General features: G+C 32.7%; 1 protein-coding gene and 1 non-coding gene across 4 annotated transcripts in view; both read left to right on the forward strand.

Moving 5' to 3' along the window:
- Positions 1 to 27700, forward strand: part of Slco1b3 (solute carrier organic anion transporter family member 1B3) — a 93131-nt gene that overhangs the window by 41999 nt on the left and 23432 nt on the right. For all 3 annotated transcript variants that reach the window (XR_006850019.1, XM_046436018.1, XM_046436019.2), the window contains exons 4-12: positions 210 to 342; positions 4266 to 4378; positions 5518 to 5661; positions 5857 to 5955; positions 17191 to 17433; positions 20707 to 20871; positions 22141 to 22336; positions 24635 to 24800; positions 26933 to 27117. Coding sequence is in view for 2 of the 3 variants with exons in the window: in XM_046436018.1 (XP_046291974.1) it covers positions 210 to 342; positions 4266 to 4378; positions 5518 to 5661; positions 5857 to 5955; positions 17191 to 17433; positions 20707 to 20871; positions 22141 to 22336; positions 24635 to 24800; positions 26933 to 27117 (1444 nt within the window). In the remaining variant the exon portion in view is untranslated. The remainder of the gene's footprint in view (positions 1 to 209; positions 343 to 4265; positions 4379 to 5517; positions 5662 to 5856; positions 5956 to 17190; positions 17434 to 20706; positions 20872 to 22140; positions 22337 to 24634; positions 24801 to 26932; positions 27118 to 27700) is intronic.
- Positions 9041 to 9150, forward strand: LOC124087485 (U6 spliceosomal RNA). The gene has a single exon (XR_006850078.1). It is a non-coding gene; the product is annotated as a U6 spliceosomal RNA (small nuclear RNA).

Genomic DNA, 27700 nt, shown 5'->3' on the forward strand with positions numbered 1-27700 from the left:
ATTTTATATAACTCCACAACTTTCCACTGACTGGTTTCACGTAGGTAAGTTTTGCCTTCTCCATTAAATGAATCTTTGGGGAAAAGGTATTTTATCTCATTCTCTATTTGCATCCATTCTGGGGCCTTCATTTCCATTGGATACAAAATTGGACTCAGTCAATATTCATTGTGATGAATCATATCAACATAATTTTGTTCTCTCCCTAGGAAACTTGCTTGTGATTGTATTCGTGAGTTACTATGGATCCAAAGTACACAGACCGAAGGTTATTGGAATTGGTACTTTCATTATGGGGGTCGGAAGCATTATGACAGCTTTACCACATTTCTTCATGGGATAGTGAGTATTTAAAAGCCCTGTGCTGTTAATTTCATTAACTTGTAAATTAGTTGTGGAATATAATTTTTTTTCTTTTAAAGAGCTAGTCTCACCTTTTGAGAAGATGGCTCATTATGTATAGTAATTGGTATTTTTTTCTATGAAACAATTAATAGCTTCATTCACTATAGCTTTCATTGTCTTTGAGATATGCATAGCACTAAATAAGTTGCCCAGTTTCATTTGAAATAAATGTTTTTAATGACTTTTTAGTACAACATGAATAGTTCACATCTTTATACATAAGATTAGGATCATACTCAGTAAGACTTTTTCGTTCAACCCATTACAGTGTGGGCTTTCCCACGGCCCTTCCACTGAAGCAAATTTCCTAAGATTATGGTGTAGTCAAGGTTGGAGTCAGATGCTCATGAGAGACAACTTAAAATAGCAATGATTTAAATAAGATCAAAGCTTATTTCTCACCTCAGAGTTAATGTAGCCAGTCCAAGAAAGCCCGATAACTGCTTTGCCTTTCATGGTCTTGTCCTCATGGCCCCAGACTCTGTCAGTGTTGTTCCAGGGCAACAGGATATCAGAAGAGATGAAGACCAAGGAAAAGCAGCGAAAAGCACACATAGGAAGTAGCTTAAGAAGAAATATTTTTAGAAGCATAATCCTTCTGCCAATGTCACCATGGCCAGAACCTTTGATGCACAGTTCTTCCATGTTCCCAGCTAAAAGTTTCAACTTAAATTACTCAGGGAAACGGGTATTGAGAAAGAGCAAGCCATTTCTGCCAGTCACAGGAATCACTGACTCATTGCCAAACCCAGCAGTCACACCTTTTGGTCACCACATTAACTCATTTTTTTTCCCTACATTGCCTCTGAGAAAACCTGTCTTCCTTGTGATTCTTCTCCTTCCTATTTCTAACATATTGCCCTAGCTGGATTTATTTCCCATCTCTGTGCCCTCTTTTTTTAAATTTTTTTTTATTATTAATTGTTCAAAACATTACATAGTTCTTGATATATCATATTTCATACATTTGATTCAAGCGGATTATGAACTCCCATTTTCACCCCGTATACAGATTGCAGATTCACATCGGTTACACATCCACGTTTTTTACATACTGCCATACTAGTGTCTGTTGTATTCTGCTGCCCTTCCTATCCTCTACTATCCCCCCTCCTCTCCCCTCCTCTCCCATCTTCTCTCTCTACCCCATCTACTGTAATTCATTTCTCCCCCTTGTTTTTTTTCCCCTTTCCCCTCACTTCCTCTTATATGTAATTTTGTATAACAATGAGGGTCTCCTTCCTTTACCATGCAATTTCCCTTCTCTCTCCCTTCACTCCCCGCTCTCGTCCCTGTTTAATGGTGATCTTCTTATCATGCTTTTCCTCCCTGCTCTGTTCTTAGTTGCTCTGCTTATATCAAAGATGACATTTGGCATTTGTTTTTTAGGGATTGGCTAGCTTCACTTAGCATAATCTGCTCTAGTGCCATCCATTTCCCTGCAAATGCCATGATTTTGTCATTTTTTAGTGCTGAGTAGTACTCCATTGTGTATAAATGCCACATTTTTTTTTATCCATTCATCTATTGAAGGGCATCTAGGTTGGTTCCACAGTCTAGCTATTGTGAATTATGCTGCTATGAACATGGTTGTAGCAGTATCCCTATAGTACGCTCTTTTAAGGTCTTTAGGGAATAGTCCAAGAAAGGGAATAGCTGGGTCAGATGGTGGTTTCATTCCCAGCTTTCCAAGGAATCTCTATACTGCTTTCCAAATTGGCAGCACCAATTTGCAGTCCCACCAGCAATGTACAAGTGTACCCTTTTCCCCACATCCTCGCCAGCACTTGTTGTTGTTTGACTTCATAATGGCTGCCAATCTTACTGGAGTGAGATGGTATCTTAGGGTGGTTTTAATTTGCATTTCTCTGACTTCTAGAGATGGTGAGCATTTTTTCATGTACTTGTTGATTGATTGTATGTCCTCCTCTGAGAAGTGTCTGTTCAGGTCCTTGGTCCATTTGTTGATTGGGTTGTTTGTTATCTTATTGTCTAATTTTTGGAGTTCTTTGTATACTCTGGATATTTGGGCTCTTTTTTAACATGCCTGTCATTTTCTTTCATGGCTAACATCATAATTTCAGTACCTCTTAAACTCCACCATTAGTCTTTTTAACTTTTCATTCTACATGATTGATGGGATATATGCTTTAAATAAAACTATCATCAATATGTGCTGACATTTTCTAGTACTCAAGATCTGTGTGCTTGTGGATATTTCCAACTTCCTGTCCCACAGGCATTTTCCATCCATATATTCAGAACTGAATTCATCATTTTTCCAAGACCAGTTCAGATTTTTCACATTCATTCTTTCGTAATGATTCCTTTACTCAAAAGGAACTTAAAACCAAGGGCCTTGTCCTAGGCTGTCTATTTACTGAAACATGGATACCTGGTAATCACCCAAATCTTCCTTTTTTATCTCCAGTCTGTCAAAGTTGGACTGCTCCACTGTCCTTACCTAGCTGAGGCTTCATTCTCTGGTCTGGACTTTGCTTCCAATTTCATCTATTCTAACTCATATTCAATACTTTAAAATGTGTATCTAATGATTTTACTCCTATTTAAAACTCGATTTCCTAGAGCAGTTTTTCAAACTTCAGATTCTGTACCAATAAAGCAATTCAGATTATTGAAATTAACATTTTCCCCATAGGCCAGAATAAAATGAGTACAATGTAGATGGGGATAAATACTTTTCTGAGAAACTTACATTTTACCTGTACATACATTTGTGAGTGTGTGTGTGTGTGTGTGTGTATTGTGGTTGTAATGTAAAATGCATTTCTTATTGGTAGTGACAGTCAAAATATTAAAAGCCCCTTGCCTGTGGGTTAATACCTATAGTCATTTGCACATGCATGGTGCTCACTTATTTGGTTGTTATCTTCCCAGATTGATCTTCTGCTGCTCCCCATCATTGAGGACCACACTCTAAAGCTGCAGTTCACTAAATGTCCATAATATATCATAATTTTGCATATACTCTTCCAATACCTTTGAACACTTTTCCTACTTTGTCTATTAAGCTCCTATTCCTCACTAATATTCTTCTCCCGTGTCATCTTCATGGTGAGATCTTCTTCAATCCATTCTATTTTCCACCTTCAGGCAGCTCTGATCATCCCTTTTTCCTTTATGACAACTCAGAACCTTGTATATGAAACTTATATCATTTATCATATCTGTCTATCTTAGTGTGAAAGTCCTTAAGTACAAAAGCTGTTGATTCATTTCTACGTTTTTGCAGCTGAGCACAATGCCTGACATACATTAGGCTGCCCACAGAGCTACAGGGTACTTCAATGTTTTGAGGATCAGAATTTGTCCCTATTCTAACTCTATCTCTGTTGTTCCTAAGAAGTTTTCTCTTATCAAATTGAGGTGCATTATAATTGTTTTTAAGTTTTGCAGAGATAGGAATTAGAAAGAGAGGGAGAGTGTGTTTATGTGTGTGTGAAATAATAACAGGTTATTAATAGAAAATGTAGATGAACTGGCATGCATTTTAGATTGATTTAGAAAACACTCCTCTAAAGTTTATAAAATTTCATTGTAAATTATCAGACAGTTTATAGTTAGAAGTTTAAAAAACAAAAAGATGAAACAAGAATACAGTATTGACCAGAATACAATCAGTCCCGGACTGACATCAAGGAATGACTTTTCTGAATGGACACTCCCACTTCACATTCACCCATAATCTCTTCTAAAATACAGGTCATAAAATTGAAGTAGAGGATTCTGGTAATTTGGAGAAAAGGCAGACACAAACAGGGTAAAATTTCTTTGTGTTTTTGGGAATAGTAAAAATATTCAGTAGATGAACAAATATTTATGTCCTGATATTCTTACAGTTACAAGTATTCTACTGATGCCCATATTAATCTATCAGAGAATTCAACACTAACCTGTTTGGTTAATCAAACTTTATCACTCACTGGAACACAACCTGAGATAACAGAAGAAGGTAAGAATTAATAGTGACAGTGAAAACGATTCTAAAATTTATGAAAAATTACTTATATCTATGAAAATGTGATACTTATTGGCAAAATTAATTAAAAAATAGGAAAAAGTTTTGACCTTTACATACAGACAAAAATCATCATGTTAATATGTATTAAATATAAAGACCTTTTAGAAAAGAGGAAAATGCCAGTAGAAAATTGGCAAAGAACATCTACATTTGAAATAAAACAATAGGAGCTGGCCTAAGTATGTGAAAAAAATAGAAACTTGCTCTTTATGGATATGTAAATTATTATGCCAATTAAATATTGTTACCTACTATAAATTATAATTCACACAAATTATAATTACAAATAATAACACTAAAGTTTTTAACTATTAGATAGGAAAATATTAATAGATAAATGAAGTGGGAGGAAGAAAAATGATTTTAGATTTTTAGTATTGTTAAGAGTATGTAAATTTGTAACTCTGGAGGTTAATTTTCACTATGCATTAAAGAACAAAAATATACTTCACACTCATCCTACTGTTATCGATTAAACTTAAGGAAATAGTCAGGAATGGGCACAAGGTCTTATTTATAGTTATAGCCAAAGCATCCATATTTAACAGAATAAAAATAAGAAATATTTTACAATTTAAAAATATAGCATTGACTAAATTTCTTATGAAGCTGTTATTTAACACAGTACTGTGCTATCATTGAGATCCTGATATGAATGACAACACAGAACAAGCTAAATAGGAGAAGTGCCATAATATAGTGTTAAATGTATACACAGATTATAATATGAATTGGATATTTAAGTCTATGATGCATAATATACATACTTTTATATGAACCTGAAGTATGGAAGGTATATAACAAACATCAGAATTGATTTTATCTGTATAGTAGGATCTCAGCTAATTTTTACTTTTTTATGTGTGTGTATTTGTGTTTGGGTTTTTTTGTTTGTATTTCAAACTTTGCAAAATGAATATAAATCACTTAAAATTAGAAAAAAAGCAAAAAAAAAAAAAAAACTAAACAAAAACAAATCCCCACAGTAATATTTAATTGTTTAAAGTAGTTCAGTTTCTGATAGAAATGCTGAAGTTAATATTTAAAATAAAACCTTCTCGTCTACCAAGGTTGTGAAAAAGAATCATCATACATGTGGATATATGTCCTAATGGGTAACATGCTTCGTGGGATAGGAGAAACTCCTATCATGCCACTGGGGATTTCTTATATCGATGATTTTGCTAAAGAAGGACATTCTTCTGTTTACATAGGTAATGTACAGAAAACATGAAATTGAATGATTATTTTGCCTGGATTTATCCTTGAAATAATAGTGTCACTAAATTAATTATTTTAACTAAAAAAATTGTTTAGATAAATGTGTTGTGTAATGTTACTTTTAAAAACATATTGAACAGGAACCATGTATTCTTAGAATCTGATAAACTTGTTTCATCGTATTTCAGGTGGGTTGCAAGCAATAGCAATGATTGGTCCAGTCATTGGCTTTGTAATGGGATCTGTGTTTGCAAAAATGTATGTGGACGTTGGCTACGTAGATCTAAGTAAGTACAATCACAACAAGGTAACACAATAATTTCTTTCAAAAACCTGATACCATTCTGCCAAATTATTAAATTTACTCTTTTAATACTATTTGCTTACTATTTTTCAAAGGTAACAAGTAGGAAAAAGCACATTAGTAATTATAATGAAAGTAAAATTCAGCTCCTATGTATACCAAGCTTTTACAACTAAATATAAAATGAGAAAAATGTAAACAATCTTATTTTATATGATGTGATCCAAAACAAACTTTAAATATTCCTCTCCCAGAACTGACCACCCAGTCGAGTCAATTTCGTTTTTTGATTGTTGGTGGTTTGGATGTTGAAGTGCAGAACTTACAGGTTGCTTTGCTGAAGCTGCCATAGAGACTGCTGGTTTGACTTATATCTGGAGTAGTTTAAAGGACTCTTACCAAGAACTTTGGTCCAGCCTCGCGTGTCCTGGCCCTGGCAGAAGGCTTGGCATATGGCAACATCCAATAAGTGCTTGTGGAATAAATGAATGAAGGAATAAATGACATCTGTAACCTTCCTCTTGACTCTCAGAGCATGCTTTACTTCATAATTAGGAGAAATAATGTGGAAGGTATGGGAACTTCAAGCTCTTATACCTTCATCTTGTATCTTCATCCTGTTTTCCCCAACTCAGTGGGAAAGTCCTCCATCTTCAGATGATATTAATAGATTCACCTGTGGTTTGGATCCTCTTTCCATGTCTTCCAAGATCTGATTCCATCAACCACTTTACCTGGTCCAATCTGCACCTTCTACCCACCATCGCCACTCTCTCTTTTCCTTAAGAAAGCACACTCAAGTCTCTCCCATCTTTTTTTACACATACAATATTTTTTATCCATCAAACAACCTTTTAGCTGATTTTGCGTTTTTCTGTTTTCCTTTAGAGCCAAGCACCTGGAAGAAATAATCTAAATGTAAATGTCTCACTTATTACCTCCCATCTACTTTTCGATTATAATCTGACTTTTATTATTTATGAAACACAATTAGTTTCTATCCAATGCATTTCTAATGGATACTTTTTTACAACTTTTTAAAATTTACACTTTTTTTAGTACTCGCTCATTTTTTTTTTCCTTCTTAGATGTCTTATAAATGCCTAAAACTCAATGTGTCCAAATCTGGCTCATTGTCTTACCTCTATACCCATTTTATTTCCTATGTTCCCTCTCTTCATAAATAACCTAACCTTAATTCAATTACTGACCGAATTACTGATTAACCTTTCATCTGAACTCTTTGCCTCTGGTCTCACCTGTTCGTAGGCATAATGCTTCCAGAATTATCTTTCTAAACAAATATGACCCATGTCGTCCCTTATTTAAGTTCCTTCAGTGATTTCACATTGGACTTAAGGATTGAAGTCAAATTCCCCAGAATGAGATATATGGCTGTTTGTGACTTTCCTTCCTTCCTTCCTTCCTTCCTTCCTTCCTTCCTTCCTTCCTTCCTTTCTTTCTTTCTTTCTTTCTTTCTCTCTTTCTCTCTTTCTCTCTCTCTTTCTTTCTTTCTTAACCATTTTTGTTTTTTACCTCTCCATTCTTTCTCTAATATATATCCCATGTCATATTAATTGCAGGAGTCTCAAAGTGTCCTGTAATAGTACCCTTCCCTGTACTTGGAAAAGGTTTTCTCATATTTCCATTTGCATGGTTCTTAAAATCTCATCCCAAATGTGGCTTTTCTTTAGAGAAGTCCTAATGTCACCACCTTCCGTTGGCCCAAAGTAAGGTTAAGTCTCCCTGTTCATCACCAAAAGCATGCCTGTGTTGTAGGCCCTATGACAACAAGCCATAGACATTTCTGTATTTACTTGACATCTCTTTTAGTGATTTTTTTTTTTTTTTTTTTGGTGCTGAACAAAGGACTTCACACAAGGTAGGCAAATGCTATAACACTGAGCTACATCCTAACCCCGCTGTCATCTCTTTTAAAAAATGACAGGATGGTAGATGTTTTAACATACAAATAATTAGTGCCTGTGAACAAACATATTCAATTTTCTATCTTATCAGGACTTCAATAGATCATTCTAAGGAGATCAAAAGATTTACTTTTAAAATGCACTAGTTATCACAGTAGGCTAACAGTAGGCACAAACTTGAAAGTGTTTGCTAATACAAGACTAAAGCAAATAGCTGATGAAATGTTTCATGTCTTCTGTTTTAAATACATGACTTTGAGTTGGCTCACATTCTGTTCAATTTTACTTATTCACTTCCAAGCTCATTATTGTTTTTATCACTAAGAGTACAGAAATAAGTTGTGAAGTTCTTTAAGATAACAGTTTTTTAAAAATCCCCCTAATATTTAGAAATATTCATAAACATTTTAGGATTCATGGTAATTCAATTTATACAACTGAATGTTCAGACCTTATTGTATCTTTTTTCAGTAATGAGTGTAAAGTGAACTTATTACAAAGTATACTTGGCAAACTCTAATACCTACAGGAGCCAAACAGATAACATAAATGAATAAAGTGATACAGGTTCTGCTATAGGAAGTTAGGATGTGGTGGGCAGACTGGTTAGAGTTGGTGGGGATTTATTGCCCTCACCATCTACCCAAAACCATCTGTACTATTCTTTTTTTGTAGAAATTTGATTCTATCATTGACAAGGTATTTTGATTGGTTTCTGGACAAATCCATCTATAATTTTTTGATTTTAATATGGTATGTAAATTAAAGAAAACAGTTTGGCAGGCCAGATCTACTTAGGATATGAAGGATATCTCTTTTTTTTCTATTATATAGTAGGCCAATGAGAGAATAGAAAATTAACCAAAATCACATATTTGACAGATGTCGAGTAAGAAAAAATATTTATCATATAGATAAAGTCACTGATTTAACCAATCATTTACAGAAGTCTATCTGAGTGGTTGATTATGAAAAATTATGATCATGTAAATAAATTTTAAACCCAGATCTGTGCATATTTGAAAATAATTTATTTTTATAAACTTAAGATAATCGTCAATACAATATTTTCTTATGTTAATGACATTTTTGTAGGTCAAAGAATAATGGTATTAAATTGTGCTTTGAACTTCTTAGGGGGTGGTACTCACTTTGGCAACACATATACTAAAATTGAAATGACATAGGGAAGATTAGCATGGCCCCTGCACAAGAATGACAGGAAAATTTGTGAAGCATTCCATATTTTTTAAAAAATCTATGGAGTATGTGTATACACATATACTTTTACAATTATTTTTATTTTATTGTAGTAAGGACACATAACACTTAACATGAGATCTTAATAGATTATTTAAAAAGTACAACATAGTATTGTTGACTATGAGTGCAATGTTATAACCAGATTTCAAAATTATATTCATCTTGCATAACTGAAATTTTATACCAATTAACTAGCAACTCCTTATTTCCCCTTCCCAGAGCCCCTGGAAATCACCATTCCACTCTCTGCTTTTGTGAATTTGACTTTTTTAGATGCATCATGTAAATGTCATCATGCAATATGTGTCCTGTTACTGATTTGTTTCTTGCATAATGCCCTCAAAGCTCAATTATGCTATTCATATATTGCAGGATTTTCTTTTAAGATTGAATAATATTCCATTGTGTGTGTTATGCTTTTTTAATCCATCCATTGATGGCATTAGTTAGTTTCCACATCCAGAATATTGTTAATAGTACCACAATGAACATGTAAGTCCAAATATCTCTTTGAGATCATACTTTTCTTTATGGTATATATCCAGAAGTGGGATAAGCATGTGGTAGTTCAATAATTCTTCAAGGAACCCTCATACTGTTTTTTTCATGGTGCCTACACCATTTGCTTTCTACCAACAGGGTAGAAAGTTTCTGATATCTCCACATCCTTAGCAACATTTGTTTGATATTCTTGGTGTTGTCTCTATAATAGCTGTTTTAATGAGAGTAAAGTGATATCCCATAGTGCTTTAGATTTGCATTTCCCTGAGAGTAAATGACATTTAGCATCTTTTCACATATTGTCGTTCATTTGTATATTTTCTTTGGAGAAACATTAATTTGACACTGTAGCCCATTTTAAAAATCAAGTTATTCTTTTGTTACTGAATTGTAGGATTTCCTTGTATATTTTGAAAATTACTCCTTGTCAGATATATAGCTTACAAATATCTCCTTTTATCTATAGGTTGCTTTCTCACTCTTCACTATTTTCTTTGCTGTACAGAAGCTTTTCAGTTTGATGGAGTCCCACTTGTCTATTTTTACTTTTATTGGCTGTTTTTCCCCAATCTTTATTATTAATATAACAAATTTAATTAGTTTTATTGAGAGTCAGAAATATGCCAGATTCTGCTAGTGACCATAAATTAAAGAAAACAACCTCTATCTCAGGTTACAAGAATAAAATTTACTCTAATGAGGTAGACATTATAAATTTCTCTCTTGATACTGTTCTTGCTGCATCCCATGTATATTGTGTTTTCAGTTTTGTATGTCTCAAAGTGTTTTCTAATTTCTCTTTAGATTTTTTTCTGCAACCGATTGTTCCAAAGTGTATTGTTTAATATCTGCATATTTGTGAATTTTTCAGTTTTCCTTATGCTATTAATATCTAACTATATTCCATTGCAAGAGGAAAAGATAATTGGTTTGGAAATCATTTCAATCTTTAAAAATTCATTAACTCTTGTTTAATGGCCTGACATATATGTGGTCTGTTTTAGAGAATGTTCATTTAGGCTTTAGAAGAATTTGTATTCTGCTATTATTGGATAGAGTGTTTTCTACCTGCCTGCAAGTTCCAATTGTTCTATACTGTTGTCAAAGTCCTCTGTTTCCTTACTGATATTCTCTCTGGTTATTCTATTGGTAAGTGAAAATGTAGTATTGAGGTGTCCTGCTGCATTCCTGTCTGTTTCTGTCTTGTTCTGTCAGTGTTTACCTTATATATTTTGGTACTCCAATGTTGGGTATATGTATGTTTATAATTATTTAATTTTCCTGGTAAATTGACCTCTTGAGACAATTTTTGACTTACAGGTTTATTTGATTTTATTTTGATTTACATTTAATTTATTTTAATTTAGTCAGTACATCATTGTCATAAATAAATATTAATTAATAAATATGTTTAATAAAATATTCATTTTTACTTATTTTTATATAAAAATATAGTTTTTTGTATAAAAACACAATTTTTATTAGTTCTTTTGAGTTATATATGACAGCAGAATTCATTTTGATATAATCATATATGGAATATATCTTATTCCACTGAGCATCCCATTCTTATGTATGTACATGGTAGTGGGATTCGCTATATTGTTTTAATATATGCACATAGGAAACTATGTCAGATTTATTCTTCTGACTTTCCTTTGCTTATCCCCCTCCCTGCCCTCCACTCCCCATTCTCTACTGCACTTTTAGTCTTATCCTCACCTCCCCACTTTATTACTGGTTAGCTTCTACCTATTAGAGAAAACAGGTTTCTTTTACATAGTTACCCCCATTCCCTAACATGTGCCCTGAATGTCTCCTTCTAGCCCTTCATTGTCAGCCTATATGGGTCCTTAAATCTGACTTTCTTATAGACAACATGTATCTATGCCTTATTTTATCCATTCAGCCACTCTATGTCTTTTGGTTGATGAGTTTAATCCATTTATATTTCAAGTAATGACTAACAAGGATGAATTTACAGTTGTCACTTTGTTAATTGTGGTAAAATAGTGGTAAAATGTAAAATTGCTTTACATTGTGGTACTTTTGTCCCTCGTTTCTTCACTTGCTCCTTTTCTTGCTGATTTGTTGATTTGGGGGTTTATATGCATTGGTTCTTTTTTTTTTCTTTTTTATAATTCCTATAAACATTTTTCTGGCTATCATGAAACTTATATAAAATATCGTATACTTGTAAGTTTATTTTAAGCTTATAGCAACTTCAAATGCATATAAAAACTATGATTTTACTACTCATCCACACACTCTATTTTAATGATGTCACAATCTATTTATACTATCTATTAACATATTTTAGATGTATTATTTTAATGCCTTTGTCTTCTAACATTTATTCTGGAATTAAAAGTGATTTGCCCACTACCAATTCAGTAATGTAGTATTTTGTATGTGTCTACATATGCACATATATATTTTCTGTGTAGATGTTTATATGTGTACACACATGTAAATGTACATACGTATGAACATGAATGCTAGACATTTTTTATTATCATGTTGGTGTTTAGTATCCTTTGTTTAAAGATGAAGAATTCCTTTAGCTTTTCTCTTTTTTCATTTTTATTGATGCATTATAATTACACATAAGAGTGGGACTCATAAAAACCATATCATACATTTATATAACATAATTTAGCAATCTCATTCCCTGAAACCTCTTCATTTTTTTCCCTCCTCTCTATCCCTGCTCCCATTGCTGTACTCTGCTGGTATGCCTTGTATTATTATTTTAATTAGTGCATAAATATATATAGGTGTATACACACACATATATGATTCATTGTGGTATATTTGTATATTCTCTCTCCCACTCAATCCCCTTCCTCTCTTCTCTTGGTTTACCTTCTATTTTTGTGAGTCCTTTTTTATTCCTTTTTTACCCCTCTCCAGCTTCCACATATGAGAGAGAACATTTGACACTTGAATTTCACCATCTGGCTTATTTCTCTAGGTATGGTATTCTCCTGTTCCATTCATTTACCAGCAAACGGCATAATTTCATTCTTCTTTATGGTTGAGTAGAACTTCATTGTGTACATATACCACATTTTCTTTATCCACTCATCTGTTGACAGACACTTAGACTGAATCCATAATTTGGCATTGTGAATTGCACTACTGTAAACATTTGATTGCATCTACTGCTATAGTATGCTGATTTCAGTTCTTTTGGATAAAAACCAATCTTGGTATTATGGTCATATGGCGGTTCCGTTCTTAATCTTTTGAAGAATCTCTATACTGATTTCCAGGGAGGTGTTACTTATTTGCAGTCCCCAAAACAGTGTATAAGTGTACAATTTTCCTCATGTCCTTCCTAGAATTTATTGTCATTTGTATTCTAACTAGAGTGAAATAAAATCTCAGTGTACTTTTGATTTTTATTTCCCTGATTGCTAAGAATATTGAACAATTTTTTATATATTTGTTGGCTTTTTATATTTATTCTTTTAAAAAGTATCTATTCATATAATTTGCCAATTTATTGATTGGGTTATTTGGGGGTTTTTTGGCATTAAGATTTTGAGTTATTTATATATTCTGGATGTTAATCCCCTACCAAAAGACTGGCTGGCAAAGATTTCTTCCCATTCTGCAGGGTCTCTCCTCATGCTCTTGTTTCCTTTGTTGTGCAGAAGCTTTTTATTTTGTTGCCATCCACATATTATTAGTTCTTGGGTTTATTTCTTGAACTTTAGGAGTCTATTAATGATATTGATGCCTGTGCATCGTTGGAGAATTGACCCTAAGTTTTCTTCTAGCCCTTGACATGTTTCTTGTCTAATTCTCATTGAATTAATTGCTATGCAGGGTGAGAGATAGGGATATAGTTTAATTCTTCTAAATATGGATATCTAGTATTTTCAGAACCCTTTGTTTAAAATGCTATCTTTTCTTCTATGTATGCTTTTGGCACCTTTGTCAAAGATCAGACAAATTTATCTATCTAGATTTGTCCCTGTGTCTTCCATTCCATTCCATTGGCTTTATGTTTGTTTATATTGCCAATAATATCTTATTTTTATTACCATAGCCATGTAGTATAACTTCAGATCAGGTATTGTGATGTTTCCAGCGTTACTATTATTGCTTAGAATTGTTTTGGATAATTATTCTTCCATATGAATTTTTTTCTACTTCTATGAAGAATATCACTGGTATTTTGGTAGGGATTGCATTGAATCAGTAGATTGCTTTTGATAATATGGCCATTTTGACAATATTAGTTCTGCCTATTCAAAAACATGGGAGATGTTTCAGTCTTCTGAAGTCTTCTTCAATTTTCTTTTGTGGTGTTCTGTAAATTGCATTGTAGAGATTTTTTACCTTCTTGGTCTGATTATTCCCATTTTTGTTTTGTTTTGTTTTAGGCTACAGTGAATGGAATTCTTTTCCCAATTTCTTTCTTAGCAGGTTCGTTATTAGTGTATAGGAAGGTGCTTGTTTTTTGAATGTTAATCTTGCATACTATAACTTTGCTGAATTTCTTTATAAGCTCTAGAATCCTTCTGGTAGAGTTCTTTATAGGATCATATCATCAACTCACATAGTTTGACTTCTTCCTTTCCTATTTATATACCTTTATTTTCCTTCTCTTACCTAATTGCTCTACTTAGAGTTCCAAATACTATATTGAATAGGAGTGGTGATAGTGGACCTCCCTGTCTTGTTTCTGATTTTAGAGAACATGCTTTCAGTTTTTCCCCATTCTGCAATGATGTTGGCTTTGTGTTTGACATAGATAGCCTTAATGGTGTTGAGATCAGTTCTTTCTACCCCTAGTTTCTTCAAGTGTTTTTCACATAAATGGGTGCTGGATTTTGTTGAAGGTTTCTTCTTCATCTCAAAATTATTATGTGGCTTTTGTCCTTAATAATATTTCTGTAGTGAATTACATTTATTGACATGTATACATTGAACCAACTTTAAATCCCAGAGTTGAAACCAACTTGGTCATGATGTACAATCTTATTGTGTTTTTGAATGCAGATTGCTAATATTTTATTACATGCCTTTCTCTGTATGTTCATAATTGATATTGGTCTACAGCTTTCTTTCTTTGAGGTATCATTATCTGGTTTTGGTATCAGGGTGATACTCAGCTTCATAGAATGAATTTCCCTCTCTTTTTATTTCATGGAATAATTTGAGGAGAATTGCTATTAGTTCTTCCTTAAAGGTCTGGTAGAATTCAGCTGAGAATCCATGTAGTTCCAGGTTTTTCTTTTTTAGAAGGCTATTTATCACTGCTTCAGTCTCATTGCTTGATATTGGTCTGTTTAGGTTTCTATGTTCTATTGGTTCAATTGGGATAGGTCAGATATATCTAGAACTTTATCAATATCTTATAGATTTTCCAATTTATTGGAATGTAATTTTTCAATCCCAGTGACCCTCTGGATTTCAGGAATGTCTATGGCAGCGTCTCTATTTTCATCTCTAATTGTGTTGACTTGAGTCTTCTCTCATTTTCTTTTGGTTATTTTGGTTAAAGGTTTATTAATCTTGTTTATCTTTTCAAAAAACCAATATTTGCTACATCAATCATTTGCCTTTTTTATTCTTCATTTCATTAATTTTTGTTCTGATATTTATTGTTTCCTTTCTTCTTACTGTATGGAAATAATTTGTTTCTGCTTTTCTAGGTCATTGAGACATGATATTAGACTTTTATTTGAGAGGTATTGTTTGTTTCTTATGTAGGCACTTAGTGCTGTAAGCTTGCCTCTTAGAACTGCTTTCACAGTGTCCCAGATTTGGGTACCTTGTGTCACTATTCTTGTTTGACTCCAGGAATTTTTAAATTTCTCTTTCATGTCTTCTATGATCCATTCCTCATTCAAAACTATATTTTTCAGTCTCCATGTATTTATGTGATTTTCATAATTTTTCTTGCTGTTTATTTCCAACTTCATTCCATTTTGATCTGGCAAAATGCAAGGAACGCTATCATTTTTCTTTTGTATTTGTTCAAACTTGCTTTGTGGCCTAAAATATTGTATATTTTGGAGATGTTTCATGAACAACTGAGAAGAAAGTGAATTTAGCTATTGTTGGATGAAACAGTCTATAGATGTCAGAGCCATTTGATTTATGGTATTGTTTAGATCTTGAGTATTTTTACTAATTTTGTGTCTGGATGGCCTATCTATTGGAGGAAAAGTGTTTTGAAATTATTAGTATTATTGTGGTCAGAGTCCTATGTCAACAAGTGTTTTTGTTTGTTTGTGTTGATTTTATTAGATGCATCAATGTTTAAGGCATAAATATTTACTATCCTTTTATCTTCTTGTTGTATTTTTCCCCTTTACCAGTGTAAAGTGACCCTATTTGACCTTTCTAATTATTTTTTGCTTGGAATCTGCTTTGTTGAATATGAGAATAGCTGCTGCTGCTTGGTTTTGCACTCAATCCCTTCAATCCCTTGATCAGGAAAAATAGAAATATGGATGTATAGTCCAACCCTTTCTGTTCCCATTCACTCTGTGACAAGCAGAAGAGTTCCAGCAAGTATCCACAAACTAGTTCAAACTGCTAATTCTTCCTGATCTTATGGGATTATACTGAGTTGTGAATTATAAAGAAATGGGGTTTCCAATTTTCCTACTGGTTTCATTGTGGCTAATTTATTATTTACTTGGGGTATAGGTGCTTCTCAACAAGTTTCTGGGTTTCTCAAAAATGGAATTGATCTGTATAATGCTATTGAATCAGTGTGTTAGTGTATGGGAATTTATGGCTTCCTATTTTGTCATTTTGCTGATAATCTTATGTATCCTTTCTTAATACTTAGACTGCTCATCTTATATTTACTGAAGTTCTTCATTTATACTTGATATATAGTTTTAACATATAATCTTTATGCATGCCTTAAAGAAACACATAATTGAAATAAAAAGGTTGAATTATTTCTAACATGTAGAGTACAACTTTTCTGGGTTACTTTTAAATTCAGATTTTCATTGTCTATATTTTTTCACCAATTTTATCCTCTGTGCTGTGAAAAAAAAAGTTATAAATACAAGTTTCTGGGCAGGGGAGAAAAGCTCTTCTATTGGATATGAGAATTTATTGAAAACTGCTTTAACTTTCATTATTGGTGCTTTCTTGACCTCAGCAGGTGGTATCCCTAGATATTTTCAGATGGCAATGAACATTCATATTCCTTCCATGTTTTTAAAGTCATTTTCACACTTGGATATGCAATGTTGGCAGTTTTGCAGTCATATCATCAAAAAAGCCACCATGTTTACACAAGCTCAGGCTATGAAAGTAGTCCCATAACTGATTCATGGATAACAGCAATTTTAAGATGTCATTAAATGTTAGACGTATCCCAGTTTCTGAGATTAAAAAATATGAAAAGAAGAAAACAGCATCTTTGAATTGATGAAATACAGTTTACTTTCTTTGTCTATGGAGGACAGCAATCATTGTTATTATTGCTTAGATATTATTATCTTTCAAAATTATTTTTTACTGGGTTCTTTTATTTATTTTAGGCAGCATCAGAATAACTCCCACGGACTCTCGCTGGGTTGGTGCTTGGTGGCTTAGTTTCCTTATATCTGGACTCCTATCCATTATTTCTTCCATACCATTCTTTTTTCTACACAAAAATCCATATAAATCAAAGAAAGAAAGGAAAGTTTCAGCATCTTTGCATGTACTCAAAACAAATGAAGAAAGGACTCAAACAGCTAATTTGACCAACGGTGAGAAAAAGACTACTATAAATACAAATGGTAAGTATTTCACACCCCTTGTCAATTTGGAATTATTCATTTCAATGAAATGGAAGAGTGAATATTCCAAAGTAATAATTCATATCTAAATCATATGGAGTTATTTTTCTTGTACATCTAATCTAGCTAAGTTATTTTTCTAAACTCCTATTAAAATTAGTAAATACTTCCTGAGCATATGAAAAACTGAATAGGATCAGATTTGTGGCCATTAGCATGGAGATTACAGCCAAAGGCTAAAATATATGTTCTTTGTAAACCAAAGACAATATATTTATTTCAAATTATGTAGTGTAGCCTATGAGTAATAGATAAAATTTTTATACTATTTCATTAATGCACTCATTCATTTATTTAGCAAATGATTCTAAGCACTAGACTATGTCCTAGTGATTGGATATTGCCTCCATTTTCCAAAAATTTATAATTATTTTCAATAATTTACTTAATAATGAGAATTATTCAGACAATTGCATTAACAGCCTTAAGTACTTTGGTTTGGTTAAACTTAACTATTCTCAGGTGGAGACATGGAGTAAGGAGAAGGAACTTAGGAAAGATTTCTGACTGGTGATTAGACTAATTTTTTTTCTTGGTAATTGTATTAAAAATGCTCATTAAGATGTTAAAAAAATGAAGTAGAAACAGTAATAGTTGAAATCATTGGAGTCAGTAATATGAATTAGGATCTTCTACTATTTGATAACAAGTCTTCCCTTGGGGGCTTGTAGACAACCACAGAGAAGTAATAACCAAGAGAATGGTCCAACAGTCAAAGAAAAATAGTCGAAATAATGAAGTGTTGACAGCAATTTTCAGATTGGAAGGAAATGGTGAAATACTAAAATCCAAAACAACGAAATGCCTAAATCCTTGGACACCTTTTCAAATTGACATTGAAATGGAATTACAAATTCTCAAGGATAGCCCCAATTCTTTCTGTCATCAATTCTTCCACTTATCCATTTATTATTTCTTTCTTTCCATCACTCTGACCTAACAACAATGGTATGCTGGAGTCAGGTTGTGTTGGCTCATGAACCATTGTTAAATTTTCAACTACATTGGTAGCTTGAATTGGCCAAAGCAGGAGAATTTATCCATTGGAAATTGAGAAATACTACAAATCAGGCCTTACTTCCCAAAGTTCATTATTCATTATTATCCCAGCACACCTCTGAGCTAGAAGTTTTTGAAACTTAACAAGCACATTGACAGCATATCCAGAAAATTTTCATTTGCACAGGCTGCTTCTACTCTACCAGATCAAATCCATAAACATCCACAGATTGTCTAAACTTACAGAAACTAGGTTTGACTGCTTTCGCTCAAAAAAGAACAGAGAGGATAATAAAGCTGCCAAAATAGGACAATTATGGGGCTTGGTTTGTGGCTCAGTGGTAGAGTGCTCGCCCAGCACATGCGAGGCCCTGGGTTCAATCCTCAGTACTACATAAAAATAAAATAAAGGTATTGTGTCCAACTACAACTAAATATAAATAAATAAAAAATTTTAAAAATAGGACAATTACAGTCATCAGCAATAATTACGACTGTGTTTGCAGGATAGTGACCCAAATAGTTAAAGAGGACCTTAATTTTGTATCTAGCAGGAATAGAAGAAAAAACTAAAAATACAAGGTCAGAAGGAAAACTGTTGTATTTATTCTACATGTTCTTAAGTAGAACTAAGGTTGATTGATTTGAAGGAAAGAAAGCAAGATTTCAGTTCAAAGAAAACAGTGTGTAAAAATTGAGAACAGTCCCAAAGAAAACAATTGCTTTCTGAGGCAATCAGCTTAATGCCACTTGAATTACGTATTGATCCATTTATTAAAGATACTTATTGGATCATGATTGTGTGGAAGTTCAGTCAAGATGTCAACTATGTTCTCAGTCACCTCAAAATACAATTGATTTGATGAATTTATAGCCTCTGTTTCTTTTAATCAAAGGTCACAGCTCATTTAGAATGGCTCACAAATCAGTGATAGTCTTTCTGATCTGGGGAATGCTAAAGAGAGAAGTTTAGTATTTTGGCCTAATCATTTTAAATGCTGTTTATTCCTGGTTAAAAAAAAAAAAAATGCCCTCTTCTTTTTTCTTTGTGCCCTTTGCCATGATTCTCTTTTCTTCTTATAATAAGTATATAAAATTATTTTTTAGTTGACATTAGATGGAAATCTTAGTTCATATCAATGATCATATCCATTGGAAATCTTTAACACATAAAGGGCAAGGTCTTTTAAAGACCATGTCATCTATTTCTCAATAACAATGTCTGGTTTGGTCTTACTTGACTCTGAAACTTCCTATTGCTTTCCTATGTAGTTCTTTCTCCCTTTATCTACTGTTAACTGCTGGTTGACCTGGTAATCACAGATGTATATCCCATAAATTCTGCCATGGATAAGTTATAATTTTGTTACACACCTCATTGTATGCAGAAGTTGTGTGATTCCTGTCATAATGTCACGTGAGACACAACATCATTATATCCTGGTTCTCCTTGGATCTTTAGACACATGATTCATGTTCTTAAGTAGAACTAAGGTTCTATTTAAGATATTTCCAGATTTACTGAGTCAGTATTTTATGATAGAAAAGCTGTATACCAGGTAACAAGATGTCTGAATTCTCATACTAAATTGATATTTAATATTTTTGAACCTTACTTTTGTGAAGTTTTGGATTATGCTATCATTTAAATTTCTGTTGAATAATTAATGATATTGTTAATATAATGATTATATCATTAAATGCTGATAAATAAAAGACATTGCATGTATATTCTTACTTGAACACTTAATGTATTGGTTAGTACCTAACTGAATTGAAAACCAAATATTTGTTAAATGAACAAATAAATAAATATGTAATACATTGGTAAAGTGCCCAGAATAACCAAATATTAAGTTAACAAAGCAAGTTGCAAAAAAGCATGCATGTATGATTTAATTTTGGGCGTGGGGTAAAATGAACTAAACAAATAAATATTAATGTATGTTCTGGAAATATTGAAGGATTATGTTTTAAAAAATTGTTGAGGGCTGCAGATGAATCTCACTAGCAGAGTTCTTGTGTAGCATTATGAGGCTCTGGTTTTGATCTCAGGACCACCCAAAAACAAACAAATAACTTATGACAGTAGGATACCAGTCTACTGTTACTCATTTATTATGTGTTTAAGTAATGTTCAATCTTATATAGTATAAAAGATTAGTATATATTTAAGTTGTATTGTAATATTTTCTTTATTTTCATAATTTTAAGGTTTTTTCCAGTCTTTGAAAATCCTCCTTACCAATCACCTCTATGTTATATTCTTGATTTTGACATTGCTACAGATAAGTGGCTTTATTGGTTTTTTTACTTATGTATTCAAATACACAGAGCAACAATATGGTCAGTCAGCATCTCAGGCTAATATTTTGTTGGGTAAGACATATTTTTTACCTATTTGCTTGATGGATTGTGTACTACTAATCAGTGTATTTCAAGTGACATTTTATTGTGAATGTAACTTTATATTTTAGTAAATAATTTCTATTTATTCTCTCTCAAACTTTATTAAATTTGTTAATCTGATATCTTTACTTTATTGCACTAAAAGTTGCATCTCATGTTATATAGCTCCTAAAGGAAAAGGTGTATATAAATGGAACATTTAGACATGGTACCTGAATAATTAGATCTTGTAATTTTGTGATGAGATATTGAGACAAACCATTTTGTAGCACAATCATATAGTCTGTAATTTATGGACTCTGAAATCAGGATTTAATTACTTATAAAAACCAGGACATTGATGGTTCCAAAAGGAGAAACAATTTAAATGCACCACCAAAATATGCACAATTCAAAATAAATATCATATTTTAAAGAGTATTTTCTGTTTATCTATTTTCAGTGACCTATAAGACCTACTTGCTGAGGAAATGTTTTCTAATATTATTCTTTCCACAACTCCAGTATTGTGAAAACATTGTAGATATTAAGTAGTTGTTTGATGAATTTAAAATTTATCAAGTGGTATGAAACTGGATCATAAGTAACAAAGAAAATGATGATTTGAAAATGAATTCCCCAAAGCATTGTAAATGCTGTTAAGTTTTGACTCCCAGTAACCTAAACTAAACTTTTTGTTGAAGGAGTCTTCATCTTAAATAACTTGTACAGGACAATGGAATGGAAAAGTTAGAAGAGGGATCAACCATTTTTAATACTATATATAATAGACCTACCTATTTATTCATGGGTTTTATGAATAGATAAGATATTAATTTCAGTATTTAATTCTAAATCACTGGGAAATATTGGAGTGGGTTTTGAGGGCTAGAATTCTTCATTCTGTAAGATGTAAAGGATTTTAGATGATAGGATCAAAGTTTCACAAGCAGAAAAATGGTATATTGTTATTGTTTTCTGGGGGTGGGGGAAGTCCCTCAGAAATTCTCAGTTCAGACACACAAATATTATCAATCATTGCTTTTTAATACTGAGGAGACCAAATCCTCATCTTTGGCAGGAAACAATTATTTTTGTCTCTCCCAAATGATAAACTTGCCCTCTCTTTCCATTTTGCCTGTTACCCTTCCCCTTAAGAAGTAATGGGATGGATGAATTTGGTTGATATACAATGTGTTTCATATATAGAGACATATTAAAAACGTATTTATGTAATTATAATTTTTCTTTTATTTCTAGGACTCCTAACCTTACCAGCTATGGCAACAGGAATGTTTTTAGGAGGATATATCATTAAAAAACTCAAATTGACCTTGATTGGAATTGCCAAATTTTCATTTTTTACTTATTTCATGTCTTTCTTGTTTTTTCTGTTAAAATTTGGTCTACTTTGTGAAAACAAATCAATTGCCGGCCTAACCTTGACCTATGATGGGTTTGTATATATCACTATATCAACTGCATAATGTGTTAACTATCCAATGAAAAGACTGAGAAAAATAGAGAAGAAAGAAGTTTTAAACCTTTTTTTAGTTGAGAGAAATTTCAACTTAGAAATTCTTAAAATGTATATTTCTTAAGATATTTCTTAAAGAAAAACTATATAGGTTGTAATTATAATAATTATTATAATTTACGGGATACTTACTATGCAGGATGGATACTTTTATTTCCATTTTTATAGATGTGGAAAGTAAGGCTTGGAGACATACAGATTATATGACTAGCAATGTCTTAACTTGATCTCACTTACTCTCACTGGGTCAAATTTGAGGAGTTTTGGCTCCAAAATAGTTAGTCTTAACCACTACCAACTTGGATGGATTGTGAGTATAATACAAATGACATTCTCCAAAAGTGACTTAACAACCTTTATCTACATTACATTTTGATGTTCAACAAACTGAAAAAGAAAACACTTCTTTACATTGTACTGAATTCTTGCTTTCTGTAAGCTGAAACTGTCTTCTGGTGGTGTTTTCATTCTAAGTAGAATTACTAGATATCCTGCATATAATTGCATATTAAATGTTGGAGAACCTTTGCTATTATTATCATACTATGTCAAGTATTCTTAGTACTTCAGCCCACTCCAACTCAGGAGAAAAATTCCTATGCAGACTTACCATCTCATGAATGTAGCTAACAATTTAAGATTAGAAAGGTTCACATCCAAGCAGCAAAGATCCTTGGATCATAGTTGAGTAACCATGCACATTAGTGCTACTTACTGTTGGTTCTGAGTTTTCAAAGTCCGGATCTCTGAAGTGCCAATTTTAATTCATCAAATTTTTCCATGTTTCCTTACCTAAACATCATACCATTCTAGGAGGCTTGGCAAAATTATCTTGAATTATATTTCTACCTGCTCCTAATCTTGACTGCCAATCGTTCCCATCCACCAATACCTACTATTATGGCAAATCAAAATACAGTGCACCTAGAGCTTTGAATTTCAAAAGTAAAGGAAATTTATGGATCATGCAATCAAACCTGCTTTTATCTCTTCCTTTATTGTGACCTAGAGAAACTGTTCCTTGCTTGGAGTCACACAACAACCTCAGACTGACTGTACATTACACCTGTAGGTCCCAGGGATCCCTGGTTGTGAGGACAGGCTTTAGCCTAAAGCCAGTTTAATGGAGCAAGTGTAGTCATGTGTTGTCTAAGTATAGTCAAATATAAGTTTTTAGAAATGTGTCATTGGTCTATTTTATCATTGTGTAAACACAGTCCAAGACACTCGTAGCATCGCTAGGTGGTAAAATCATGTACCACCTTCGTCTGTGTAGTCCATTGTTGACTAAAACATCACCGAGCAGGACAGGACTGCACAGTAAAGTTAGTATTTGAAAGATGGCAGTGTTCTCCATAAGTTTGTTGATTGCCTCCTTTAAAATGAATATCCTCAATTATTATCAAGATTTTTATAAAAACAAAAGAGTAATTTCTAAAATCTGTAAGTAGAAAATCAACTATATAAATATGTATTTTAAAACTTTAGTCATGTTATACAATTACATTTTATAATTTATACCTTATTATATATTAAATTATAAAGCACGTTATAACTTCATTTTAAAAATATATGGAGCTTTTCTAGTCTTTCACAACTGATTTTATTATTTTTCTTACTTTTCAAAATTGATCCTTACTGGTTTTGCTTTGACCACAAAGAATTCTTCCCTTATAAAGTTAAAACATAGATTTTCTTTAAAAAGTTCAACCTACTTAAATAACATGTATGGAGTCATGTGACTTTTTACAGTGAGCCGGGAGGAATCTCAGTTTAATGCCATTATCTTACTGAAGAAAAATCAAGTTTCAGGAAAAAGAAATGATTCATCTAATGTGAAATTTCCTGATTGGAATACCAAGATTTTTTGCCTAAGTATTTTTTTGCCACATATTCTTTCTGGTTTCTTTTTTAAGTTTTACTTTTTCTAGGTCATAAATCATGTCTTGATAGAGATGGAGGGTGAAAAAGTGAATGAGCATTAAAACAACAACAGCAACAACTTTGCTGCTTTGGCATAGTCCCTTTAACTCTCTCCAACTTAAAAAAAAAAAAGGAAAAGAAAGCCTCACTCTCTAATTTCTTTTTTCTTATTCTTTTTCCTCCTTTGTCTTCTCTGCCACTTCCCTTCCCCTCCTCCTCATCTTCTTTACTTCCTCCTCCTTCCTCCTCTTCTTTTCTCTCTCTTTCTGATATGTGTCTATCATGTATTTCCAGAATTAATCCAGTGGCATCTCATGTAGATGTACCACATTCTTATTGCAACTCAGACTGCAATTGTGATGAAGATCAATGGGAACCCATCTGTGGGGACAATGGAATAACTTACATTTCACCTTGTCTAGCAGGATGCACATCTTCAAGTGGCCAGAAAAAGTCTATAGTGAGTATTAATTTTTAACTTTCTCTCCTAATCTTAAACAAAATCACAGATTAGACTTAATAAAAGATATAAGAAAAAGATTCCAGTATTATCTGTCTTTCTGATGCCTGTGTGAACAAAACTTCATATACAATCCTGCTTGGAACACAATCAGCGTTATATGTTATGTGAACTCTAACTGGAGATTACCTTACTGTTTTTGCCTTGAGATTGTAAGAATATGACCTTTCTGGAATATGAATGCATTTAGGGTCCCTAGGAAGCATCTCATTTTACTGAAGCAATGATTTCTGTTAAGTTAGAATTACTTTACTTTTCAGAAGTTAGGGGAAAGTCCTGAGCAGCTCATTTTTCAGCATTACCTGCATTACTAGAACAATAATCTCTATACAATTTTGTATATAGATTCTGATGAGTCTAACTCTGGACTCACTATCCTTATGACTTTCCAAGAAATAATCATGGTTTCATGCTCATTGATTGCCCATTTCTTATCTTCTAATTAGGAGTTCCCCCAAAACCAAAGGCTCAAAACATTCCCTTCCATGTGAGCTATGGGTTCTGCCCAGCTCCCTGGGCGATTCCTCAATAATTGGAGATCATTTGTGAAATTTCTCATACCTCCAATCTACTCAACATCTTACCAATATGAAGAATCATCTCCTGGGCCCTTTTCTTATCACCAACATAAGCAATATAACCAACTATGATCATTGCTTTCTGCCATATCTGTGGCTGATTTTCAATTTTTTTCACCATTCTCTTACTTACAATTCTAATTACATGATGGAAAGGCATGAAAAACTTTGAAGAATTAAGCACCCTAGATTCACTGAAGCTGGGCACAACTTAAGAAACTTGGACAAATATGGCTCAAAGACCATCCTTAAAATCCTACATTTCACATTTGTGGCTACAGTGCCTTTCACTGAGAGGGCACCCATTGAACCCATGGTCTTATTTTGTGCATTTGGTAAAGCCTGGAGAAGGCATATTAGAAAACTCAAGAGAGTTCTGTCTACCTACCATGGTCACATTATCTTCCCTTTTAAAAATTACTACCAAGGTCTTCTCCTAATTTCTTAGTAATAATAACACCTCTCTCTTTACTTTTAATTAACTTTTTATTTTAGAAGAGTTTTTTATTTGCCCCATCTCTTCTGAAGTAAGGATATTTATATCAAAGTTTTGTTTCATTGGCTAATATAGTTGCTCAGTAGAGGAGTCCTCCAATTTTATTCCTAGTTGAAAAACAAGTAACAAAGTAAAAACCCAGGAAAGTAAAGCTTGTTGAATCATGCAAGTATGGATTCAAATTATTCCTCAGTTCTTCCTTTAGTAATTGAACTTAGCAGTAGATTCAAGGTTAACTTCTTTTAAACTTTAGTTTAGCCTAGAATCAGAAAGAATTTTTTAAAGCAACCTGTCTATGAAAATGACTTGCATGATCAAATTTCTAAAATCATATATTTCTAAGCATTCCCTTTCTGTGCTCCAGCTGTTAGGACATTCCATTGTGTTGAATCTTTCTGGCCATAATATCTTCTATTTTATTATCTGTCACTATACTTTTGGATGTCAATTTTGCTTATCAAAACAGAATTTCAGCACCCCTGCCTGGCTTCATTTCCCTTGGGCTTTTCTCATTCTTATGGGTAACTCTAGTTTCAATTTTGGGCCCCTCCAAAAACTATTACATTTCTATATTCTCTAGCGTAATCCTTTTATCAGGGACACTTTGTAGATATTGTCAAAGAGAATGAGTAGTCATAGAAAGTAAAATTGGGCAAAAGAGAAGTATTTGGAAAAATGTGTATAAATGATGAAATTGTATACAGAGAAAAGTATATACAGGAACTTATATACAGAGTTTCAAGCATTTATTTCTTCAATTATTTCCTAACTTTAAAATTAGAAATGAATTGTTTTAACTGTGAATTGCATTTTCTTATCTAGAAAAAATTCCAGGAAACTATTTTGACTGTATTCTGCAACTGTATTTTAGAATTTTTTTAAAATGGTAAATATTTTAGTTTGAATGGATAAGATCTCTTTAAATATAATGAAAGGCATCTATAGCATTGCCATATTTTAAAAATGTTTTCTGTAATGTTTCAAAACTGTTTTTTTAGGTCTTTCATAACTGTACTTGTATAGAAGGGTCTAATTTCCAGAACACAAATTATTCAGCCCGTTTGGGTGAATGCCCAAGAGATGATAATTGTAAAAAAAAATATTACTTCTATTTAACTGCACAAGTCGTAAGTTCTGTTTGCAATGCATTGGGATCCGCCTCATTTGTCATGCTGCTTGTGAAGTGAGTATGACTTTTTGAACCACTTTCGTATATACTGCACTATAAAGACACCTAATGATATACATATTTTTCATAATGTATCTGGGACCCAAGTTCATATCTTGTTACTTAATTATTCAATAATGCATATTCTTTAGGATTATTGTGATAATTTGATGCTGTAATTAATAATGATTTTGTCTCTGATTCTTCTGACATCTAGATTCCATATTTTCTCCTCTTGCTAAGAATATTAAGACAGAATTATTGACTTTCACTTCAATTGTAAAAGAATCTTTCTAGATTCTAAAAGAATTCTTCATTTTACATTACCTTGTATCCTAGTAGGCCTGTCAGTGTGAATCATCTATTGATTTCATTGAAAGAAAACATTTGGGCACCAGATAGATTTAAGCATCTGGTAGTAACATGCCAAACCTAATTGACTGTGGCTGCTGTAGAAAGAATAATTTTAGGGAGGCAAGAAACAATAAGTGATAAAAGAAGGCTATGCCAGCTGTCCACAAGGTGGGGGTTCATTGATGATGGTGATGGTAAAGGAAGTGGCAAGTGAAAAGTTTGAAATTCAGTCATTTTTTTCTTT

This window comes from Marmota monax, unplaced genomic scaffold (assembly GCF_021218885.2).
Source record: "Marmota monax isolate L192 unplaced genomic scaffold, Marmota_monax_Labrador192_F-V1.1 WCK01_AAM20220418_F8-fsc00012, whole genome shotgun sequence".
Classification (NCBI taxonomy): Eukaryota; Metazoa; Chordata; class Mammalia; order Rodentia; family Sciuridae; genus Marmota; species Marmota monax.